The following is a 20,053-nucleotide window of genomic DNA, read 5'->3' on the forward strand; positions in this document are numbered from 1 at the left end:
GATATTTTCACTTCTGTATTTTCACTTTGTTTAGTAGTATTATTTTCTTGATCAAAATACTTAAAAATTCTTTTTCGGTTTTGGTGATAAGATATTATATGCAGCACAAAAAACGTTTTATGTATTTTCAAGAAAGAAGAAATAGACAACTCCAGCATATTGGAGTAATAAAATATCGTCAAATTCGTTTCAAATTTTACGCCAACACTTTCTGAAATCACTGCTCAAACTTGTACCATTTTCAAGTCTCAACACCACAGAAATCCCACGCATAATACTCACTTCACTGCGTGTTTTAGTTGAAGCAAGAAATCTAGCGAATTTCCTTCCAAAGGAAAGAGCTGAACCAAAATCTTGGCCTTCTTGCTTGTTGAAGGAAATGGGGCGTTGTGGAAGATCGAAAGTTGCAATCTTGCTGCTTTTCCTAGTGCTGATTTGGGTGGAATTAGTGGCGGGTAAGTTTCTGGTGGAGAAGAACAGTCTGAGAGTGTTTACACCGGAGAGCATTAGAGGAAATTACGATAGTGCCATCGGCAACTTTGGGATTCCAAAATATGGTGGAACCATGGCTGGTGCTGTGGTGTATCCAAAGGAGAATACAAAGGGCTGTCAAAAATTTGAAACTTCTGGGATTTCTTTCAAGAGCAAGCCTGGAGCTTTACCCACCTTTGTGCTTGTTGATCGTGGAGGTACTTTCTGTGTGTGTGTAATTTTATTTTATTTTGGTATTAGAGAGAATAAGCTTACTCTAGATTTGATATTGCATTGTGATATGCTTTTATGAGATCTTTCTTAATTGAGGTTGGGTTTGGTAATGATCTTGTATGCCTCCTTTAAATTCGATTTAATAGGGGGGATGGGGAATTGCATTTGCATATGAATTTTAATTTTGTGTCTGACGGTTTAAATTAGGTAATTTTTTTAATTTCCTAATCTACCCTTGTGATTGTTGGGATAATTTCTGTGTCAAGCAATTTCAGGATTTTCTGTCTTGTGATTGTTGAGACATTCTTGTCTTTTCTGTGGAGAACTTTCTTAATTTAGAAAGTTTTTCTAGCTAAGTTAGCTTAAGGGTAAAGGAGTTGGAGAGTTATTATGTCTGTCAGTTTCTTCAAAGATAACACTTGCATCTATCATCTATGTTGCAGATTGCTTTTTTTCCTTAAAAGTTTGGAATGCCCAGAATGCTGGTGCAGCTGCTGTTCTAGTGGCTGACCACCGTGATGAACCGTTGATCACGATGGACTCACCTGAAGAGGGTCATGCATCTGCAGAATATATTGAAAATATAACAATACCTTCTGCGCTGGTTGATAAAAATTTTGGTGAGAAACTAAAGAATGTGCTGAGTAAAGGAGATATGGTGAATGTAAACCTCGACTGGAGGGAAGCCGTACCCCACCCGGATGATCGAGTGGAATATGAACTGTGGACTAACAGCAATGATGAGTGTGGGGTTAAGTGTGATATGTTGATGGAGTTTTTGAAGGATTTTAAGGGTGCAGCCCAAATGCTTGAGCAAGGTGGCTATACCCAGTTTACTCCGCACTATATAACGTGGTACTGCCCTGAGGCGTTCACCGTGAGCAAACAATGTAAGTCCCAGTGCCTCAACCATGGTAGATACTGTGCTCCGGACCCGGAGCAAGATTTCACCTCTGGTTATGATGGAAAAGATGTGGTGCTTGAGAACTTGAGACAACTATGTGTTTTCAGAGTGGCTAATGAGACCCGAAAGCCGTGGGTCTGGTGGGACTATGTGACTGATTTTCATATCAGATGCCCCATGAAGGAGAAGAAATACGGCAAAGAATGTGCTGAAGAGGTTATCAAATCTTTAGGTAGATTTCACTCTTTCTTCATAAACATGTTGGTTCAGCACAAAATGAAAGTATTATATGGTTGCTTTCATGCCAGGTCTTGACCTGAGTAAAATCGAAAAGTGCATGGGCGACCCTGATGCTGATGCTGACAATCCAGTTCTGAAAGAAGAGCAAGAAGCTCAAGTGAGTATTTGAACTTCTCTTTGGTGGAAAAATTGTTCGCATTCTTTCTTTTATGTTATGGTTTGTTAACAGTCATTTCATATGCGTAAAATGTGGAAACTTTGTAGATTGGTAAAGGATCGCGTGGTGATGTGACCATTTTGCCTACGCTTGTCGTGAATAACCGCCAATATCGAGGTCTGTTTGCTGCCTTATGTTGAAATGCATCATAGTATTCAAATGTCAACTTTCCCTAACGTGTCTTCTTTTAGGAAAATTGGAGAAGGGTGCTGTCTCAAAAGCTATATGTGCTGGTTTTGAAGAAACTACAGAGCCATCTGTTTGTTTAAATGGCGGTATGCTTTTTCTGAGTAATTCAAAGGTTGAGTGGAATGACTATAAACTCGTTACTGATACTCTCTAGCTGCAGAAGTAGAAACGAATGAGTGCTTGCACAATAATGGTGGCTGCTGGCAAGACATGGTTGCAAATATTACAGCTTGCAAGGTGATGATTTTTTTAAACAAACACTAGTTTGTGTCAACTTTTATCCCTTTCTTACTTTTTTTTGGTGTTCAGGACACATTTCGAGGAAGAGCGTGCGAATGTCCAATAGTTAATGGTGTGCAATTGAAGGGTGATGGTTACAGATCTTGTTCTGGTATGCCGTATGCTAAGGATTTAATGTGTTAATTTGTTTACCAAGTAGTTTGGGACGGGGTAAAGTTATCTTGCCTTTTAGAACATTAAAACCTACTGTTCTCTTGGCCACTATGGTAATTGAGATCTGAAAGGAAAGCCAAAAACTTAAGCATCCGTACGAGACATTGTTCAACTTATTCTTAAGGTTCCAAGAAAGTAGAGCTCTAAAATTCCTCAGTCACAATGACAAGTGGTTGCCTAAATGTCTGATATTGGATATGGATTTCAGCTCATCTACTAATAAAACTTTGCCATTGGTTTGGTGTAATTCCTTACAACCATTTTCATTCTAAATTAATAGTTCAAAAACACATCATAATTTGCAACATATTCTTCAATATATTCTCTAACACGTGTTACACGTAGCCTGTATAACCGCTGCTATTTGGGCTATTTGGATGTAATGGGGGAATCTAAAATTTTAAGTTATCTATCTTGTCTCATAGTTTTGTATTCCTCAGTTTTTTAGCTGGAACGAGTATGTTGGTTAAGCCATTGAGGTAGTGTTATTAGAATATTATTCAGATTCATTCTGCATGTGCAGCAAGTGGGCCTGGGCGATGCAGAATACATAACGGAGGCTGTTGGCATGAAAAGAGGGATGGGGTCACTTTCTCTGCTTGTTTGGTCAGTGATTCTTAAAACTTTGTGTCCTCATCCCAAGCTTAAACTTGGATACGAATGAAATTGTTCACTATATTTTTTAACAGGATAGCGAAGATGGAAAATGCACATGTCCTCCAGGATTTACAGGTGACGGTGTTAAAAACTGTGAAGGTAAACGGCCTCCAACAAGATATGATCCTTTTTTTGCTCATTGAAAAGATGCGAAAATGGAGCCAGAAGATTATTGTGTAGCATTTATAACCTTGGTTTACCTTTTAACATACAGATATTAATGAATGTAAGGAGAAGAAAGCTTGTCAATGCAACGAATGCAACTGCAGAAACACATGGGGCAGTTACGAGTGTACTTGTAGCAGCGGCCTGCTGTATATGAGGGACCATGATACCTGCATCGGTTAGTTCAACTTCAAGATTTGTTCTTACGATTTATCTGTATGAATTTTCCTTATTTTATTCGTATTCTATTGTTGTGCAGGTCACAGTGCTTCAGAGGTGAAGTATGGTTGGGGTGCTGTTTGGCTTGTTCTGATTGTATTAGGTTTGGCTGGTGGTGGTGGCTATCTCGTGTACAAACAGAGGTTGAGGGTAAGTTTTCGATCTGTACATCAGTAGTACGAATCTCTCGTTGAAATACATGTTGGAGAGGTTCAGTTTCATACAAATTCCTGCTTCATGCTTATAACTATATAGTTGAAACATATATTGAATCTCAACTCGTTACCATCATAACAATTTTCCCCTAATTGCATTTTCAGTCGTATATGGACTCAGAGATCAGGGCTATAATGGCTCAATACATGCCTCTGGACAGCCAGAATGAAGTAGCAAATCACGTAGATGAAAATCGTGTTTGACTAGAGATTCTCAATTCAACGGTGCTGTGGGGGCTCGTGTACCTTACCTTGGATAGAATGAGAATCAACATGATGTCTTTAAATATGCGACACGCCTGAGACAGGGGCGCTGCATAAAATATTAGTCGGAAACATGGACATTGTTGTAGCCTGTTATTGGCTGTGCCCAGAAACTGCATTTGATCTTCTTTTTTATTTTTTTAAGTAAATTTTTTCGTTTCTGCAACGTGTATCTTCATCGTTTCTTGATGCAAGGAGAATCGAACCATATATTATTTGTAGCATTAGTTAATAATGGTATATTACCATATGCCACGGATTAAATGGTGTTGGGTATGAATATGATTTTATTTGATGAAATAAAGTTCCAAGTAACCGACTTGCTGTAGATATAATGGTCATTCTGCTTATTTTGATTTTTTTATCAATGTGATGTGTAATTGACATGAATTTCTGACTTGTGCACAAAATCGGCCGAATCCAGTAATCTTTGTGAACAAAATAATAGTAGTAGCATAAAATAATGCAGGCTGATTGATTACAATTATGCTAATATTTGAATATACTAAAATGTGAATAATTCATACACATTCAACATATTTCGCTCATGTCCATCCAGTTCCTAAAAACAGACATGAAAGAGAGAGACATGGACTACCAATAATTGTTTGAAGACGTTACATTCATCAATAGTGGATTAATATACCAAGCACCATTAATATATTGCCTACACTAGATAACAAAAACATTATGGTGTTGTTTGAGAAGGAGCTCAGAGCAGAGCTGAATCACAACGACTCAGGACTCATTGAAGGTCTGATCTTCGAGGGCATTCGGCCCCCAAATCTGTGACTTGAATCCCTAGGGGTAATTGACATCTTTTCAAAACCAGGACTAAACTCATCAGCATCATCATCAAAATCTTCCTCATCTGGAATACTCATTCCATCTTCACGATCATAGGCATCAGCAACATCTTCATCACTAGTGCCTTCCTCATCATAACTACTTCTCACCATTGACCAGTAAACATAATTTGGTCGGACGTATCTACAAACCAATACAAAGAAAATAAACTCCCTAGTTCAACATGCTCATAAGCAGTATTTCCTCAAAATATATAGCCATATTTGTAGAGCAAGAAGGGGAAAAAAGAATCAAATAAGACAGGAACGTACCTGTCACAATTTTCCAATAGGATAGGATCAAACGGGAAAAACATTCCCAGTTTTTCTATCCCACCAAATACAGTAGAATGTTCTGATTCCAGGAAATCTTGGTTTTCAGGAAGAAAACATACACGATTTTCTTTCGCCTGCCGTAGAAATTCATCTACAATTGATGGCAGGCATACCTATACGGGAAACATAAGTGTGAAAAACTAAAGTCACGAAACTCATGAAAAAGAATAGATGCAGAATAGATGGATCGAAATAAATTTTCTATACAAAACCCTTCATCCCCAAAGGGAATAAATTCATACAAATTGGCAGAGTATTTAAACAACTAAGAAAATGCAACTTTTAACCTGAAGTGGTTTCAAAGGATGCCCAAGGATATCATCAATCTGCATGAGCTTTAGTTGGGACTTCAGCCGAGGAATAGCAAGAATTTGTTTCATGCGGAAACAAAGCACATACATCGTGGCCTGTGGAACAGTATCTGATCATTAATAAAGGTCCTACTGGCACATTGTATGGCAAAATAAGTGAAACAATAAGCGGTAGGAATAACTGAACAAGAACTGACGCGTAGCCTATGAAAACATAATCAGTTGTCAATAAATGACAAACCTATAAAGAAGAGTTCATAAATAAATGAGAAAAAAAATACATGCATCATCATACCTGGCATCCAGCATAGAATACTTTATGAGCTTTTGGATTAATGTCACTGCCCCGGTTTTTGCAATATTTGGAACACCAGTCCACTACACTGAAACATGAAATAATAACACCGATAAATAAAGATGAACTGTTTTCAGTACATTCTTCTTAATTTTAGTTGAATATCAACAAAATGAGATGCAGAACAACCGTTCCAGCATTGTAGCAATCAAAGGGACAGGAAGAAATTTGGCACGAGCCAGATAACTTGCAAGGTATGCCACAGCACTCATTCTGCAACACAAGTAATACAGTTAATTCAGTAAAGATCTTCAGCAAAGTGATTGGACAAACGTGCTAAACATGGAACAGACAAATCACAAAAAAAGAAGTAAAGAAGGTGAAGGGGGAATATATTCCAGCCATCCCATAGTTGGCAGTAGAAATTGCAACAATTATTACCTCTGGGAAAACTGAACACTTAGAATAAAGCAGTCGCAAGACTAATATAGTTCAGGGCAGTTTAAATTAGTACATGATTTTGCTATGAAACTAGGGAAAAGAATAATTACCATGCAGAAACTAACAAAAGCAGCATAAAATTCATGAAAGCTTAGTATCTTAACAAGATGAAGAAAGTAGAACCCCCCCCCCCCAAAAAAAAAAAAAAAAAAACTCCCTCAGCCCACGAAAAATAGTCCCATTTTGCTATTTTGAGATGTCCACAAAAAATATTCTCAATTCTAAAAATGGAAAGCTTCTCTCTTACCCACTTTTTCTCCCTTCTCTCCTACTTTACCCTCTCTCTCTCTCTCACTTTACCGGTATACCCACTTTTTCTCCTTCTCTCTCTTACTTTACCAATTTCTCATTAAAACCCATGCCGTCCACAAATGGGACAATTTATTGTGGATGGGGGGAGTATATACAAAAAATCAATCTCTAACTAAAAATATACAGCACAAAGAGTTACAAATTAAACCTTACAAAATCCTTGTGTATTTACCTCCATTCAGGATGGACGCCATTCACAAAGATATCTGCAAGTGCTTCGGCAAATAACTTTCCACAGTTTTCAGGATCCAGTGAGCAAGCATAGAACATGACAAACTACAAAAACAGGTGGGAATAACATGCCAGTTAGTAAAAGTGAGAGAAGAAAAATGTCACACCAAGCAATAAAAAGAGTAAAAACACATCTATTCTTTTGCACAAATACAAATGTCACAATACCTGAGCAAATTTTGATTTGTACGCAGTCAAAACTGTTAACCGAAACGATTGGAGGAGGATCTCAAAAACCTAAAGCACCATTAGAACATAAGCAAATCAAGAGACTCACAAGTACATCACAAACCAGAACAAAAGGCAGAATGAACATTTTACCTGAACCAGACGACCGGTCTCATAACAGCATTGAAGGTGTTCAAAAGTAAGCACCATCAAACTATCTAACTTTTCAGCATGGTTTCCCGTAAAAAACCTTTGCATTGACGCTTCTCTAGTATCCTGGAAAAATAAGTTGTGTTACCAAATACAAGATGAAGACGAAAATCCCTAAACTAGCAAGCTTTACTCTTTATTTAATCTTATGAAATAACTATAGGTAAACATATAACACACGTCTTTGTTTTCTTGATTGAAATTATCTGCAGGTCCCGCAAGGTCTTCTAGTTCAAAATCAAAGACATCCTTTTGGAAGTTATCCTCCAAAATATCATTCCATGGAATTTCCACCTACAAGACAAGAATATGAAACCTGGACATGATGCATAAAAGTCTTGACAAATACAAACTCTAATAGTAACTTACATCCAATTCTATTAGTTTATTCATTAACACAATCAGAGCCATGCTTCCAACAAGTTCACCCATAGCACCGCTCTCCAATCTCAGCATATTCTCCACATACATCACAATGGGCTGCACAGATAATGAGTAACATCAAAACAAGTTCCATATTAAAATTTAAATCATGCACCTTTAACCTTTTAGATCTAAAGTTTGAAGAAGACAGTTTTATTGCATGCTAAAAGAAGAGTAATGGAGTAGTAATCTTATAATGCACGCACAAGATAGAGAATACTAAACATCTCTTGCTTGAAAAACAATGCATCTTATGTGTTATGCAAAGCTTTCTGACAAAACATAATCCTCGTGATGATGGTATATAATTCATATTGAGAATACAGTATAAGCACAAGTCACAACTACACTCATAGGGTCCGTAAATTACATAAGAGACTTCTCATGCCTTATCGCAAAGAGGCACATAATGGCAGAGCCAACCCAAGAGGAGCGGAAATGGGCTTCTATGATATTATTGACCAATCACAGCATTGTAAAACACCATATGAATGGAAAAAGTACACTTCTGAAAGGAACTGAACACGTGGTACTGATAAGTAGAGAAACAAAACCATTTGAGGATTTTGAATTACCTCGAATGGTTCCAATCTTTTATAAGTTGTACTGAAGAAGAAGAATAATATGCACACTTAACATACCAATTTTTTAAAAAGAACCAAAAACCCCAAGATATGATCTTACCTGTTCTTTTACGTATACATGGGGCATTTTATCTCTTACTAACTTCTCGAGTATCACCGGTGAAAGAGGAACTAAATTTGCAATGTCAACTAAAGTTGAATGAACACGATCAAGAACTTCGCTCTTTTTAGATGGACCTCTGTGTTTGTCAAAGTATGCAGATGGAGGCACGAAATTGCTTACAAGCATCTCCAGGCACAAATTAACATGTTTCCCATTTGATGAAGCCTGTATAACCAAGGTTAAGGAGAGGAGGGGACATCGAATCAATAAATAAGGAGCATAAAATATAGCAGTACATACCAAGGCAACCAGCAATTCAGTCAATGCATCCATAACATCAGTTCCATAATCCCACAGACTCATTCTAAATATCTGTGATGTAAAAAAAAAGGCTTAAAACAAAAATGGAAATAATGAAATCAGTAACAAATTCAGTGAAATGGCTTGTTACTAACTGCAGCAAGTAGGGACTTATGATGCTTGACATCTATACAAGATACTGCTCCGGTCAAAGCTTTCAAACACGTCTGCAAAGTTAGAACACAAAAAATCAAGATTAAGCAAATAACTGGATAAAGTAGTGATAAATTTAGTAGCGAAAAGCCACAACATACCACAAGAAGGGCGATGTCTGCAGCAGAAAGACGCTCTTTACGATGCATCACTGCCACAAGCTGGTTGTAAAAGTCGCAGTCACCCTTGAAATCAGGACAAAAAAAAAGTAAGCAGAAGTTGATCCATAGGAGCTAATAATGATTGATAAAATGGCTAATTACCTGAATAGCAGATTTGAGCGCATCCTTAACATAATAGTGGAGCTGAGAATCAGTGAAAGTGAGTTCATCCATGTCAGGCGCGCCCATTGAAATCTGAATTTGAAGAGAGCGACCTAATTAATCTTCTCCTAAGTTGGTAGAAGCTCAGAGCATAGGACGGAGTTAATGTTGGGTGCAGAGCAGCTACAACCGACGCTAGTAGCTGCCTCAATATACCGTCGTGAATGGAGAATCGGTGGAGGAGAAAGGGAGGCGCTGGTTAGGGTTCCAATCTCTAATAAACTGCCAATTTTATTATATATATACTCTCCGTATTAAATATTTTTGGATTCGTACTTCTCTTTATTATAGCACTCCTGTATATAAGTAACCGTTTTTATTGGTTTACTAAAATAATTCTGTAATAAAATATATGCAATTTAATTTAAACAGATATTTTTTCATATAATTCTTATTCTATACTATTTTTTCATAATTATATTATTTTAATCATTAATACTCCTTTTAGGAAGGGGATTCTAAGGGTGTCTCCAACGGCGCTCTTCCCACTTGCCCGTCAGCGACGTCCGACCGGACGGGCGCCATTGTGGGCGGGAAGGGCGCTCACGCCCTTCCCGAGTGCCCCTGCGATGGGCTCGCCCCTCCCGTCGACGGGCGAGTGGGACGGGCGCCACTGTGGCGAAGGTCGCCCGTCCCACTCGGACGATCGACATTTTAATATTTTATTTTATTTTATTAATAAATAATAAACTCTATAAATAGGGCTCCCCCAACTTCATTTCATTCACACCACTTGTGTTAACAAGTTTTTCTCTCTCTGCAAATTTCATTTCTACTACAATGGAGTACAATAGAAACTCCCCCACCACGAGCGGAGGGAACACACCATCGATTCCCATCGGCGCGGAGGGAAATTTTGCGGCGATGAATCCCCAGATGGCGGGGATGGGCGGTATGCCGACGATGACTCCCCAAATGTTCTACAATATGTACACTTGGATGAGTCAAATGGGTCAGATGATGCCGGGGGCAGCGGGTATGCCGGCAAATATGTCGGGGATGGGTGGGACTGCGGGGATGGGCGGTATGCCGCCAAATATGGCGGGGATGGGTGTGACTATGCCAGGGGCAGCGGGGATGGGCGGGATGCCGCCAAATATGGCGGGGGTGGGAGGGATGGTGCCCGGGGCAGTGGGGATGGGCGGTACGCCGCCAAATATGTCGGTGAGTGGGTCGATGCAGCACAGGAGCCCGAGGACGCCTGGGGAATCTGTCTATCGGCCATATATAGATTTGTTGGCCGATGACTCCCCTTCTTCTGTTCCGGAGACTCAGTACGCCGGCATCGAGACTTTCTCTTTTGAGGATGTGGGGCTATCGCCGATCCGTGAGACTCCCCAGGAGGAGGCGGGGCCTGCAAGGGGCAGGAGAAAAAGCAAGGCCACGGCCAGGAGCGGGGGTAGGGGCAAGGGCAAAGTCCCGAGCTCTTCCTCACACACGGGGATGGGAGGGGAGGAGGGTGTGGATGAGACTGAGCGGAGGACGATCTGGACCGTGTGGGAAAATGTCACGCTTGCGAAGGCATGGGTCGGTGTTGTAGAGGATCCCTACACCGGAGCGAACCAGTATGTTGACCGAATGTGGCATCGCATCAGTGCCGCCTACTGCGCCAACAAACCGCCTGGGGCGAAGCCTCGCATCCCCGAGCAATGCCAGAAACAGTGGCTCCGGTTGAGGCCTAAGCTCAATCGTTTTGCCGCAATCTACCAAAACAATATTCGCATGGTAAGCAGCGGCATGTCTGAGGATGATGTGCGGAGACAATCCTTAGCCCAGTACCCCAGCAAAGACTTGAGGATCAAAGAGTTTGACCAGTGGGAGGCCTTTCTCGTGGTCAAGGATTCGCAAAAGTTTGCTGTGGGTGTCGAATCGGGCTGGAAGCGGACGAAGATCAACTCTTCCGGTGAGTACAGCAGCAGTGCTGGTTCGCACGAGCTCCCCGAAGCCGAGGAAGTGGCCCCGCTACCGCGAACAGACACTCGCCGTCGTCGTCACCCGATGGGGCAACAGGCTGCGCAGCGGATGGCGAGGGGAAGCGGCAGCGGGTCCTACGAGGTCGAATCGGAGGTCCCAGGAGGAGAAGATGACGACAGCCTCGCCCGAATGCAGCAAACGAAGACCCTGATGCAGATCACTTTGAAGTGGTATAACACGCACGATCCAGTCTTGAGAAGGTTGTGCAAGGAGATGGTCGACCGATGTCGGCGCGATTTAGGGATGCCACCCATTGATGATGATGGCGTCGAGATCGGGGGCGGGGACGTCGGAGGTGGTAGCGGCACGGGCGACGGGGACGAGGACGAGGAGGAGGAGTGAAAGCCGAGGGGATTATGTAATTTTATTTTTAAACTATGTTTTTTTTTAATTATGTAATTTTGTTTAATGTAATTTTCGTATTTCCCGTTCGTATTCGTGTCGAATTTTATTTCCGTGAATTTAAATTTTAATTGTGAATTAATTTAATTGTGGGAAGGGCTAGTGGGAGGGGCGAGTGGGAAGGGCTAGTGCAGTGGGAAGGGCTAGTAATGTGGCAGTAGAATTGGAGGGGCTAGTGCTGACGTGGCATGGGAAGGGCGAGTGGGAGGTGCGCCGCCGGAGACACCCTAAAATCCACTAACTAGTCTTCACCACTTTTTTCTCTTTCTCTTTACTACTACTCCAATTATCCATTTTTCTCTTAATATGTACTTACTAATTTAGTCATTTTACTTTATTAATTACTATATAGTACTCCCTCCGTCCAACAATAGGAGTCCCATTTCTTATCGGTGCGGGTTTTAAGAAATGTTAAGAAAAGTGAGTGGAAGAAAGTTAGTGGAATATGGGTCCCACTTGTATATATTAGTTTTAAATGATATGTGAGTGGAATGGGTTGGTGGAATGTGGGGCCTCTTTACCATTTATGGTAATTATGAACCGGGACTCCTATTCGTGGACGGACCAAAATGGAAAAACAGGACTCCTATTTGCGGACGGAGTGAGTATTAAAATTTGTATCATTTCAGAAGTTTCTATTTTTCAAAGATGGTGATAGTCCTAGCCCTTAAAATTATAAGAATAAAGGCCATTTTTGGTCCTACACATGAAGATTTTATTATTTTGGTCCAAAACATTATCTTTTGAATTATTCGGTCCCTCACAAATAAAAACGGATCACATTTAGTCCGAGTTGGATAGAAATGGTTAAATTTAACGGTCAACGAATATTAATTGAATTCTGAGCGGATTAAATTAATAATTAAGTTAATAACCAATCTTCTCTCCTCCTCTGTCGGAGCCGGTCCCCTCTCCTCCGCCGCCGCCATACGGTGTCAATTGTCCCCCTCCGCCTTCGCCGCCCTGCGGTGGAGGCGTCTACTACTATCCGCCACCTCCACCTACGCAAACCTCTTACTATCCACCACCTTTCAGTGGCAGTGCATACTATCCACCGCCAAACCCTAGCTCCGTCGATTACCCCACTCCAACGCCGCCGAATCCAATTATGTCGTATTTCCCCTTCTATTACTATAATCCGCCGTTGTCCAAACAATTCCGCTCAATTGAAAACTCACTCCAAATTTCTGCCTCTTCTCATTGCGATTTCACTCTTATTATTCCTTTAATTTCAGAATAGCAACAACAAAATCAAGTACACCGACGATTACAATTCCACTCAATTGAAAACTCACTCCAAATTTCTGCCTCTTCTCATTGCGATTTCACTCTTATTATTCCTTTAATTTCAGAATAGCAACAGCGAAATCAAGTACACCGGCAATTACAATTCCGCTCAATTGAAAACTCACTCCAAATTTCTGCCTCTTCTCATCGCGATTTCACTCTAGTTATTCCTTTAATTTCAGAATAGCAACAACGAAATCAAGTATACTATAAACAACAACTTGCTTCTTAATTCAATGCTCACGGATTTACCATTTCCTTTTCATCCTTTTGCAAATTGCACTGATTTTCAGGTCAATGCGGATGAAGATCAGAGCTACAGCGGAGGGAATTCATTGTCATATAATGAAGTTGCAGATTAATTATTCTGTGTAATTTTTAACTTAATATTAATTTAATTATTAACTTAATCCAGTCAAAATTCTATTAATATTCGTTGACCGTTAAATTTAACAATTTCTGTCCAATTCGGACTAAATGTGACCCATTTATATTTGTGAAGGACCGAATAATTCAAAAGATAATATTTTGAACCAAAATCATAAAATCTCCATATATTTAGGATAAAAAAGTTCCTTTAGTCAAATTATAAATTCACACATAATCATCAAGCACTAGGTTTAGCGTTTAGGATAGAAATCATGATAGGTTAAATTTTAATACGTGTGAACGTTCTCTTTATTGGAGAACAACTTGGAACACTTGGCAAAATAAAAATGATTGATTCTATTTGATTGATTATATGATTAATTAGTTTTATTTTAATTAAACTAATTAATTGCATATTTAAAATGCAAAATAAATCACATAAAATAATTAAAAGAACAAAAACTGAACCTTAATTGCAATAAAGTGGAATAACAATTTAACACAAAAAGTGTGTCACATTTAACTATACAAATGCAAATAATCCCAAGTTTAAAAATAATAATAATTGTAATAATGATAATGAAAACAATGTCTCATTCAGCAAATTCTAAGTATGGTATTTATTCACAAAGATTGTGATCTGAAATCGAGTCCAATGTCCATGCCGTTGTAGGCAATCGGAGCATACATCCATAGATCATCAGAGCTCAACATCTGCATAAAAAATGATTAAATGCTAGAAATCAAAACAAAAATCGTCTTTTTAAATTGACAAGACTCCTATACTCCCTCCGTCCCAAAGAATATGCACTTTAGGATGGACACAAGTTTTAATATAAAATTGGTAAAGTAAGAGAGAGGTAGAGAAAAAAGACAATTAAAGTATTGTAAGTTGAGAATGTGTCTCACCTCATTAGAGAGAAATGACTCTCCAAAATTAGAAAGTGCATATTCTTGTGGGACAGACTAAAAGGAAAGAGCGCATATTCTTATGGGACGGAAGGAATATCAGAATTAGGAATTTGACAATACCTTAATCTGGAGTTGCAAGAACTTCACATACTCAACTGCCTCTTCTAGCATTGTGCTAATGTCAACCTACAATATAAATGAGAATTTTCTTTTTAGAGTAATTTCCTTGAAAATGAAGAATATATTTTTCAGTTCTTACTTTAGTTCCATTTGGGACAAGGGTTTGCAAGATCCTGAGCCTCTCGTTGATTCTTTCTCTTCTTTTCTGCACGAGTCAATCAAACTCTATGTTAGCTAATATGCACTAATATATCTAATACTCCGTATTTTTTCTTGTGGCTGTGAATTTTGCTACAAATAATTACATAACACAAAAAATTTACAATATGATATATAGCCAAAACATAAGGCCTTCATATATTCTCTCAATCCAAGTTTATAAGTTGATTTCACTTTCCAATATTCATATCGATCTAAACATGAATTTTGAAGTAACACAAGCTCAAAATTAGACACGTAAATAAAATCAATAATTACAACTATATATCTCTTTGTACGTGGTTATGATTACCCTTGCATAGAGGCTTTGTGGATCGGTTGCAGAACCCCTACTCGCACGTGTTCTAGCGTTCGGGTTGGGGGGCCGTCTTCCGTTGGAGCTCGAGCACGATGTTATTCCTATCAGCTCATTCGACTTATCTTCCAAACAGCAGCTGCTTGATCTTGACATCTTCTGCCTGTGAAGGTGAAGCGCTGCACTGTTGTTACGATCTTCGTCGCTGTTGTCAACCTTTCCACACTTGCTGCATTTCATGATTCTCTGGTTGCTTATTGGAATCTGCCATTGCATCAAATTTAAATAAAACAAAAATACTAGTATGATCTCATCAGTCATAGCAAAACCTGAGCACTTACTCGACAAGGAATCAGACATCTTTTCTTCGAATCTTCTTCCCTTTGCACAGTACAAGAATCCATTGTGGTGAAATTGTTGTTAGGAAGAGGAGGATGATGAGAGAGATCAGTGGGAAATGGGAGATGATCAAAGCCACTAAGTGAAGACATTGATGAATACATGAATGAGTTAGTAGAGTCGTCGCAGTTGCCTAGTAACTGTGCCATGAACTCAGCCTCCTCTTGTGAACTCATTATTCCACCCCATTCTCCTTGAGGAATTTCTCCAAAGTCTTCCATATTCTTTTTTTCAAAAAAGTCTTCCATATTCTAGAATGAATATCAGTTATATGGAGTATATCAACTTGCTTTGATCACAAACTTGACGACCTATTTATACTCCTAGCTACCCAATTATTGGTAAGGTATATATGTGGCATACAAGAAGTTTATAAGAAGATGAAAAATGAATTGAAGAAATAAATAATGTGACAACTCAGAGGATTCATTCAAGCAATTGGGTGATGCAGTCTTATTCAATTAAATGAATAACTAAGATGGGTAACAATTGTGGTAAATGGTAAGAATTGGCACAAGAACTAAAATTAGTTACTTGGTTTTAGTAGCACTAAATATTTAGCAGTATTTAGCATAATTAATAATCAAAATAAGGTTGAGGAACCAATTTTCTTCCATATCTCCAATGATGGGCTCTTTTAATTTAACCAATGATGTGTACTATTTAAAGTTTAATCAAACAAAAGAATCACGGCTTATTGAGCAAAGTATTCAAAACATGCAATTTTACGTTGCACGCATGGGTGAAAAATGTAACTATAGACGCATTTGCATAAAAACAGTAATTCAATTAAAATTAATGTCAAATTTTGGTTAGTTTTTTTTTATTTATATCAAGTAGTATACTAATCAAAGAATTTGGAACTCAATTAATTATTATAACTTCTAATTCAATTTCATAAAATTCCAAATATAACACAATTTCAATTCCATTACACTCTTACACATCAGGATATTTAAGTTCATGTTTTTCGTATGTTAATGCAGTATCATATTTTACACCAGATACATAATTCAATTAACTAAAGTCAAAGATGATAATTGACACAATATATTTAATAAACTGTTTTAACAACAAACTCTAATTGCCGCGTTGCCATGACTCTGACCTAATTAAATATCCCTACTTTAATATTTGTTATATAGATTTCTTATTGATTGGTCGAATAATCTAAATAAGCTTCCTTTTCTGTTTAAATATGTTATACGTAATTAATGAATGGTATCCTATGTTCTGATCATGCGGGCTACTTAAATGTGTTACGATATAAATTTTATATTGTTAAAACCTGAATGTTTTGAGTCTTCGTTTTGCAGTTACTACAATAGTTGCATAATTGCATATCATTCACTTTTGTATAATATTATTACTGTATAATTATCTTACATTAATCTTTATAAGAATTTGACAGCTAATTTGAGAAATTAGATTAAAGTCAAGCGATAAATAACAGAATAACGTGCATGGCTTGTTTTTGGCTTTTATTTTTGTCCCTATACTATTTCAACCACTAGGGCATGAAAAAAAAAAACAGAGCTGCATATATACAGAGGGAACTGAAATACTAATTTGTTAATTAAAAAATGGTTGACATTTACGATTTCAAATACTAACATAATTTTGACAATACCAAATCGGCCACACGATTTGTGATAGCAAATAATAAGAAACAATTTATTTAATCCATTAATTAATGCCATTTCCAATTTGAGGTATAAAAATGTCAAAATTCAAAGCCAAATCGGCCACACGATTTTTAATTTTATAATGATGTGATCTATCTGGTTATTCGACTCTTTTATCATATGTTCATATATGATTATTAACTTTCAAATGATATGAGATGAAATGTTAATTAGATATACTTGAATTATGCAATCTGCAGACATATTACAAAAATTGATGATGGACATTAAATATTATTTTATCATTTGGCAAATAGAAGTCAAACAATTAAAAACCAAAGAAATGACGGAATCAGTGATCTCAATGAAAATATTAGGGAAATAGTATTATACTACTTATTTATGTAAATGGAGTTAAATAATTAGCAAAACGTATCAAATTAATTGTGTTGCTAAATAGGACCAACGAATCTTTGATGATCCTTTAATAAAATGATTCATCTCCAATAAATAGTTCGGGTCAGAGCTCAACCTCCAACTTAGGACATTTAATCTTGATAAAAAAAATTTATCTTTGACACCTTTAAATGTCAATGTTAACAACTCGTCTCTCTTTTATAGATAAGTTTTACTTATTCTAAGTGGCACAGAGAAGGTTCAATTAGGATGTTCATTATATATAAGTTTGATTCTCTATCCACTTCTATAAAATATGTTAATATAACAATCATGATTTGATTGGTACATATATTTCATGTAGTAGAAACTATTAGAAATTATGTAGTGTAGCTGAGAGTAGAAAAGGAGTAAAACTTGGGTCCAAAAAAAATATACTAGTAGGAGTCCTTGCTTGTTCTGCTATACTCTCGCTTCGCTTTTTTAAATGTATTTATTCCAATGTCTCCACCACTAAGGCATGAAATAAAACGACTATATAAACAGAGGAATATACTGTTTTTAGGAATATGCTGTTTTATTAATTTTAAAATAGTTGACATTTGATGTCAAAAATAAATACTAGTTGACATGCGCAATATCAAATAGTACTAAAATAGTTTGGACAAAAGCGAATTGACTTACACGATAAATGGGGAAAAAATCAAATTAATTCCATATCCGATTTGACCAATATAAATGTAAAAACTCGAATTGATTGTGTTCCTTCCTACATACTCCCTCCGTCCTCCATTAGCAGTCACAGTTTGACCTGGCACGGATTTTAAGAAATGTAAAGAAAAGTTGGTTGAAAAAGTTAGTGGAATGTGGGGTCCACTTTTTTATATTAATTTTATAATAAAATGTGAGTGAAGTGAGTTAGTGGAATGTGAGATCTACTACCATTTATGATAAAAATGAAGTGTGACTCTTAATTTGGGACAGACCGAAATGGAAATGTGTGACTCTTAATCGGGGACGGAGGGAGTAATTCACTTAAACCTTCTTTAATCTTTCATATGGGACTTGTTGACAATATAATTAAAATATATACTGTATATCGTATTAGATATTTAGAAAACTTTGATTATTCTTACCCAAAAAAATGCCTATTTAACGTAGCATCGCATTCACGGCTAGATGAACTTCTTTAGTTTCGCATTTTGAAACATTAAAACGATTTAATTTGTAGTTTCGCATTTTGAAACATTAAAATGCCGATTTTGTTTGGTATCTATATAAGACAGACAAAAGAATTGCCATAACATAAAACAATTTAAACAATAAACTAATTACAAACCAACAGAACGAAAAATATATAGAACTAGGACTGGCAAATCGTGCGGATAACGACCCAACCCAATAAGGCCAAACCCGAACCCGACCTGTTAAGGAAACCCCAAACCCGAACACGAACCCAACCCGCCACCTTCAAACCCGAACACGACCCGGACACGACCCGAACACGATAACGACACGAACCACTTTGGGTTGACCCGACACGATAACAACACGATATCGACCTGAACACGATAACAACACGATATCGACCTGAACACGATACCGACACGAACCACTTTGGGTTGACCCAACACGATAACAGCACGACAACAACCTAAGCACGATAACAACACGATTGCAAATTGCTTCAAAAGAGTGAAAATACTAATAATTAAATTAAATTTTATTAAATCAAAATAAAATGAATATAATAATAATAAATTATATTATAAAATTATTTGTTGATAAGTTTTGCTACTACATAATACTTGAATTAACGTTTTGTCTCTATAAGTATAAACTTATTTTTCATAAATTTATTCAAATTATCCTTTTATTCTAAACACTAATTGATTTAGTACTATTTTTCATTTGGATCTCTCACGGTCATTGTATTTTATTTCATTTCTTTCGACTACTTTAACTTTTGTAATTTGAAATATAATTTGAAGCTTGTAATTTCAAATATTTTTTATATATTATAACCAGGGGCGGAGCTAGGGTGGGGCCAGGGGGGCCCCTGGGCCCCTCACCCTTTCCAACTTTACCTATATATTATATATGTACAAAACAATTAACAAAGTTTATAGTGGTGCAATTGGTAAGGATGATGCACATGTAGCTGAGTGAACTCAGGTTCAAATCCTGATCTTGCAAAATTTGTCATTTTTTTTATCACTGTCTATAAATATGATGTTAAATTTTCTCTTGAGACTTGAATATGTTTATGTTCTATTAGATATTCTAATGCTAATAGTTTTGTTTATTTTCTCTAGTAATTTATAATCTTATAGCTAGTAATCTTGTATAAATAATTTTATTTTGTAACTATTAAGAATAATTTTCATAATTTTAGAACATGTGTAAATACTATGTCATAGCATAATAATATTATTTAAAATCAATTTTAATGATATGCTATTTATTTTTAATTATATCGATGTTGACGTTGTCAATGTATCTTTATTTTTATTACCATCCTCTAGTTATCGATCTCATTATCCGTCTCTCGCATACATCTCTCTATTACTTATGTTCGAGTTAATTTCATATTGTAGATACTGAAACAACTTGACATCGAAACAAATTAATAAAATTTAACAGTAATTTGGGCCCCCCATGATTAAAATCCT

General features: G+C 37.2%; 3 protein-coding genes across 3 annotated transcripts; 1 reads left to right on the forward strand and 2 right to left on the reverse strand.

Moving 5' to 3' along the window:
* The first annotated feature begins 122 nt into the window (after positions 1–122).
* Positions 123–4,556, forward strand: LOC125192083 (vacuolar-sorting receptor 3-like). Its single transcript, XM_048089537.2, has 12 exons — positions 123–689; positions 1,149–1,841; positions 1,918–2,006; positions 2,114–2,183; positions 2,258–2,341; positions 2,416–2,492; positions 2,565–2,646; positions 3,232–3,314; positions 3,398–3,464; positions 3,580–3,708; positions 3,790–3,899; positions 4,070–4,556. Exons 1-12 carry the CDS (start codon positions 380–382, stop codon positions 4,166–4,168), a joined length of 1,893 nt encoding a protein of 630 aa, XP_047945494.1. The 5' UTR covers positions 123–379; the 3' UTR covers positions 4,169–4,556.
* Positions 4,557–4,702: 146 nt separating this feature from the next.
* On the reverse strand, positions 4,703–9,593 carry LOC125192084 (RNA polymerase I specific transcription initiation factor RRN3 protein). The gene is made up of 15 exons (XM_048089538.2): positions 9,324–9,593; positions 9,162–9,245; positions 9,003–9,074; positions 8,848–8,919; positions 8,545–8,772; positions 7,807–7,917; positions 7,618–7,731; positions 7,381–7,503; positions 7,228–7,296; positions 7,001–7,104; positions 6,205–6,288; positions 6,016–6,103; positions 5,697–5,816; positions 5,347–5,522; positions 4,703–5,218 (listed from the first exon to the last, which is right to left on the reverse strand). Exons 1-15 carry the CDS (start codon positions 9,408–9,410, stop codon positions 4,957–4,959), a joined length of 1,794 nt encoding a protein of 597 aa, XP_047945495.1. The 5' UTR covers positions 9,411–9,593; the 3' UTR covers positions 4,703–4,956.
* A 4,446-nt stretch (positions 9,594–14,039) lies between these two features.
* Positions 14,040–15,581, reverse strand: LOC125194792 (transcription factor bHLH84-like). The gene is made up of 5 exons (XM_048093014.1): positions 15,291–15,581; positions 14,959–15,225; positions 14,587–14,652; positions 14,448–14,513; positions 14,040–14,129 (listed from the first exon to the last, which is right to left on the reverse strand). The coding sequence occupies exons 1-5, from the start codon at positions 15,579–15,581 to the stop codon at positions 14,040–14,042; spliced, it is 780 nt and encodes a 259-aa protein (XP_047948971.1).
* Between the last annotated feature and the right edge of the window lie 4,472 nt (positions 15,582–20,053).

Source organism: Salvia hispanica, chromosome 4 (assembly GCF_029641045.1).
Source record: "Salvia hispanica isolate PSC_SH4W2 chromosome 4, Shi_PSC_v1, whole genome shotgun sequence".
In the NCBI taxonomy this organism is placed as follows: Eukaryota; Viridiplantae; Streptophyta; class Magnoliopsida; order Lamiales; family Lamiaceae; genus Salvia; species Salvia hispanica.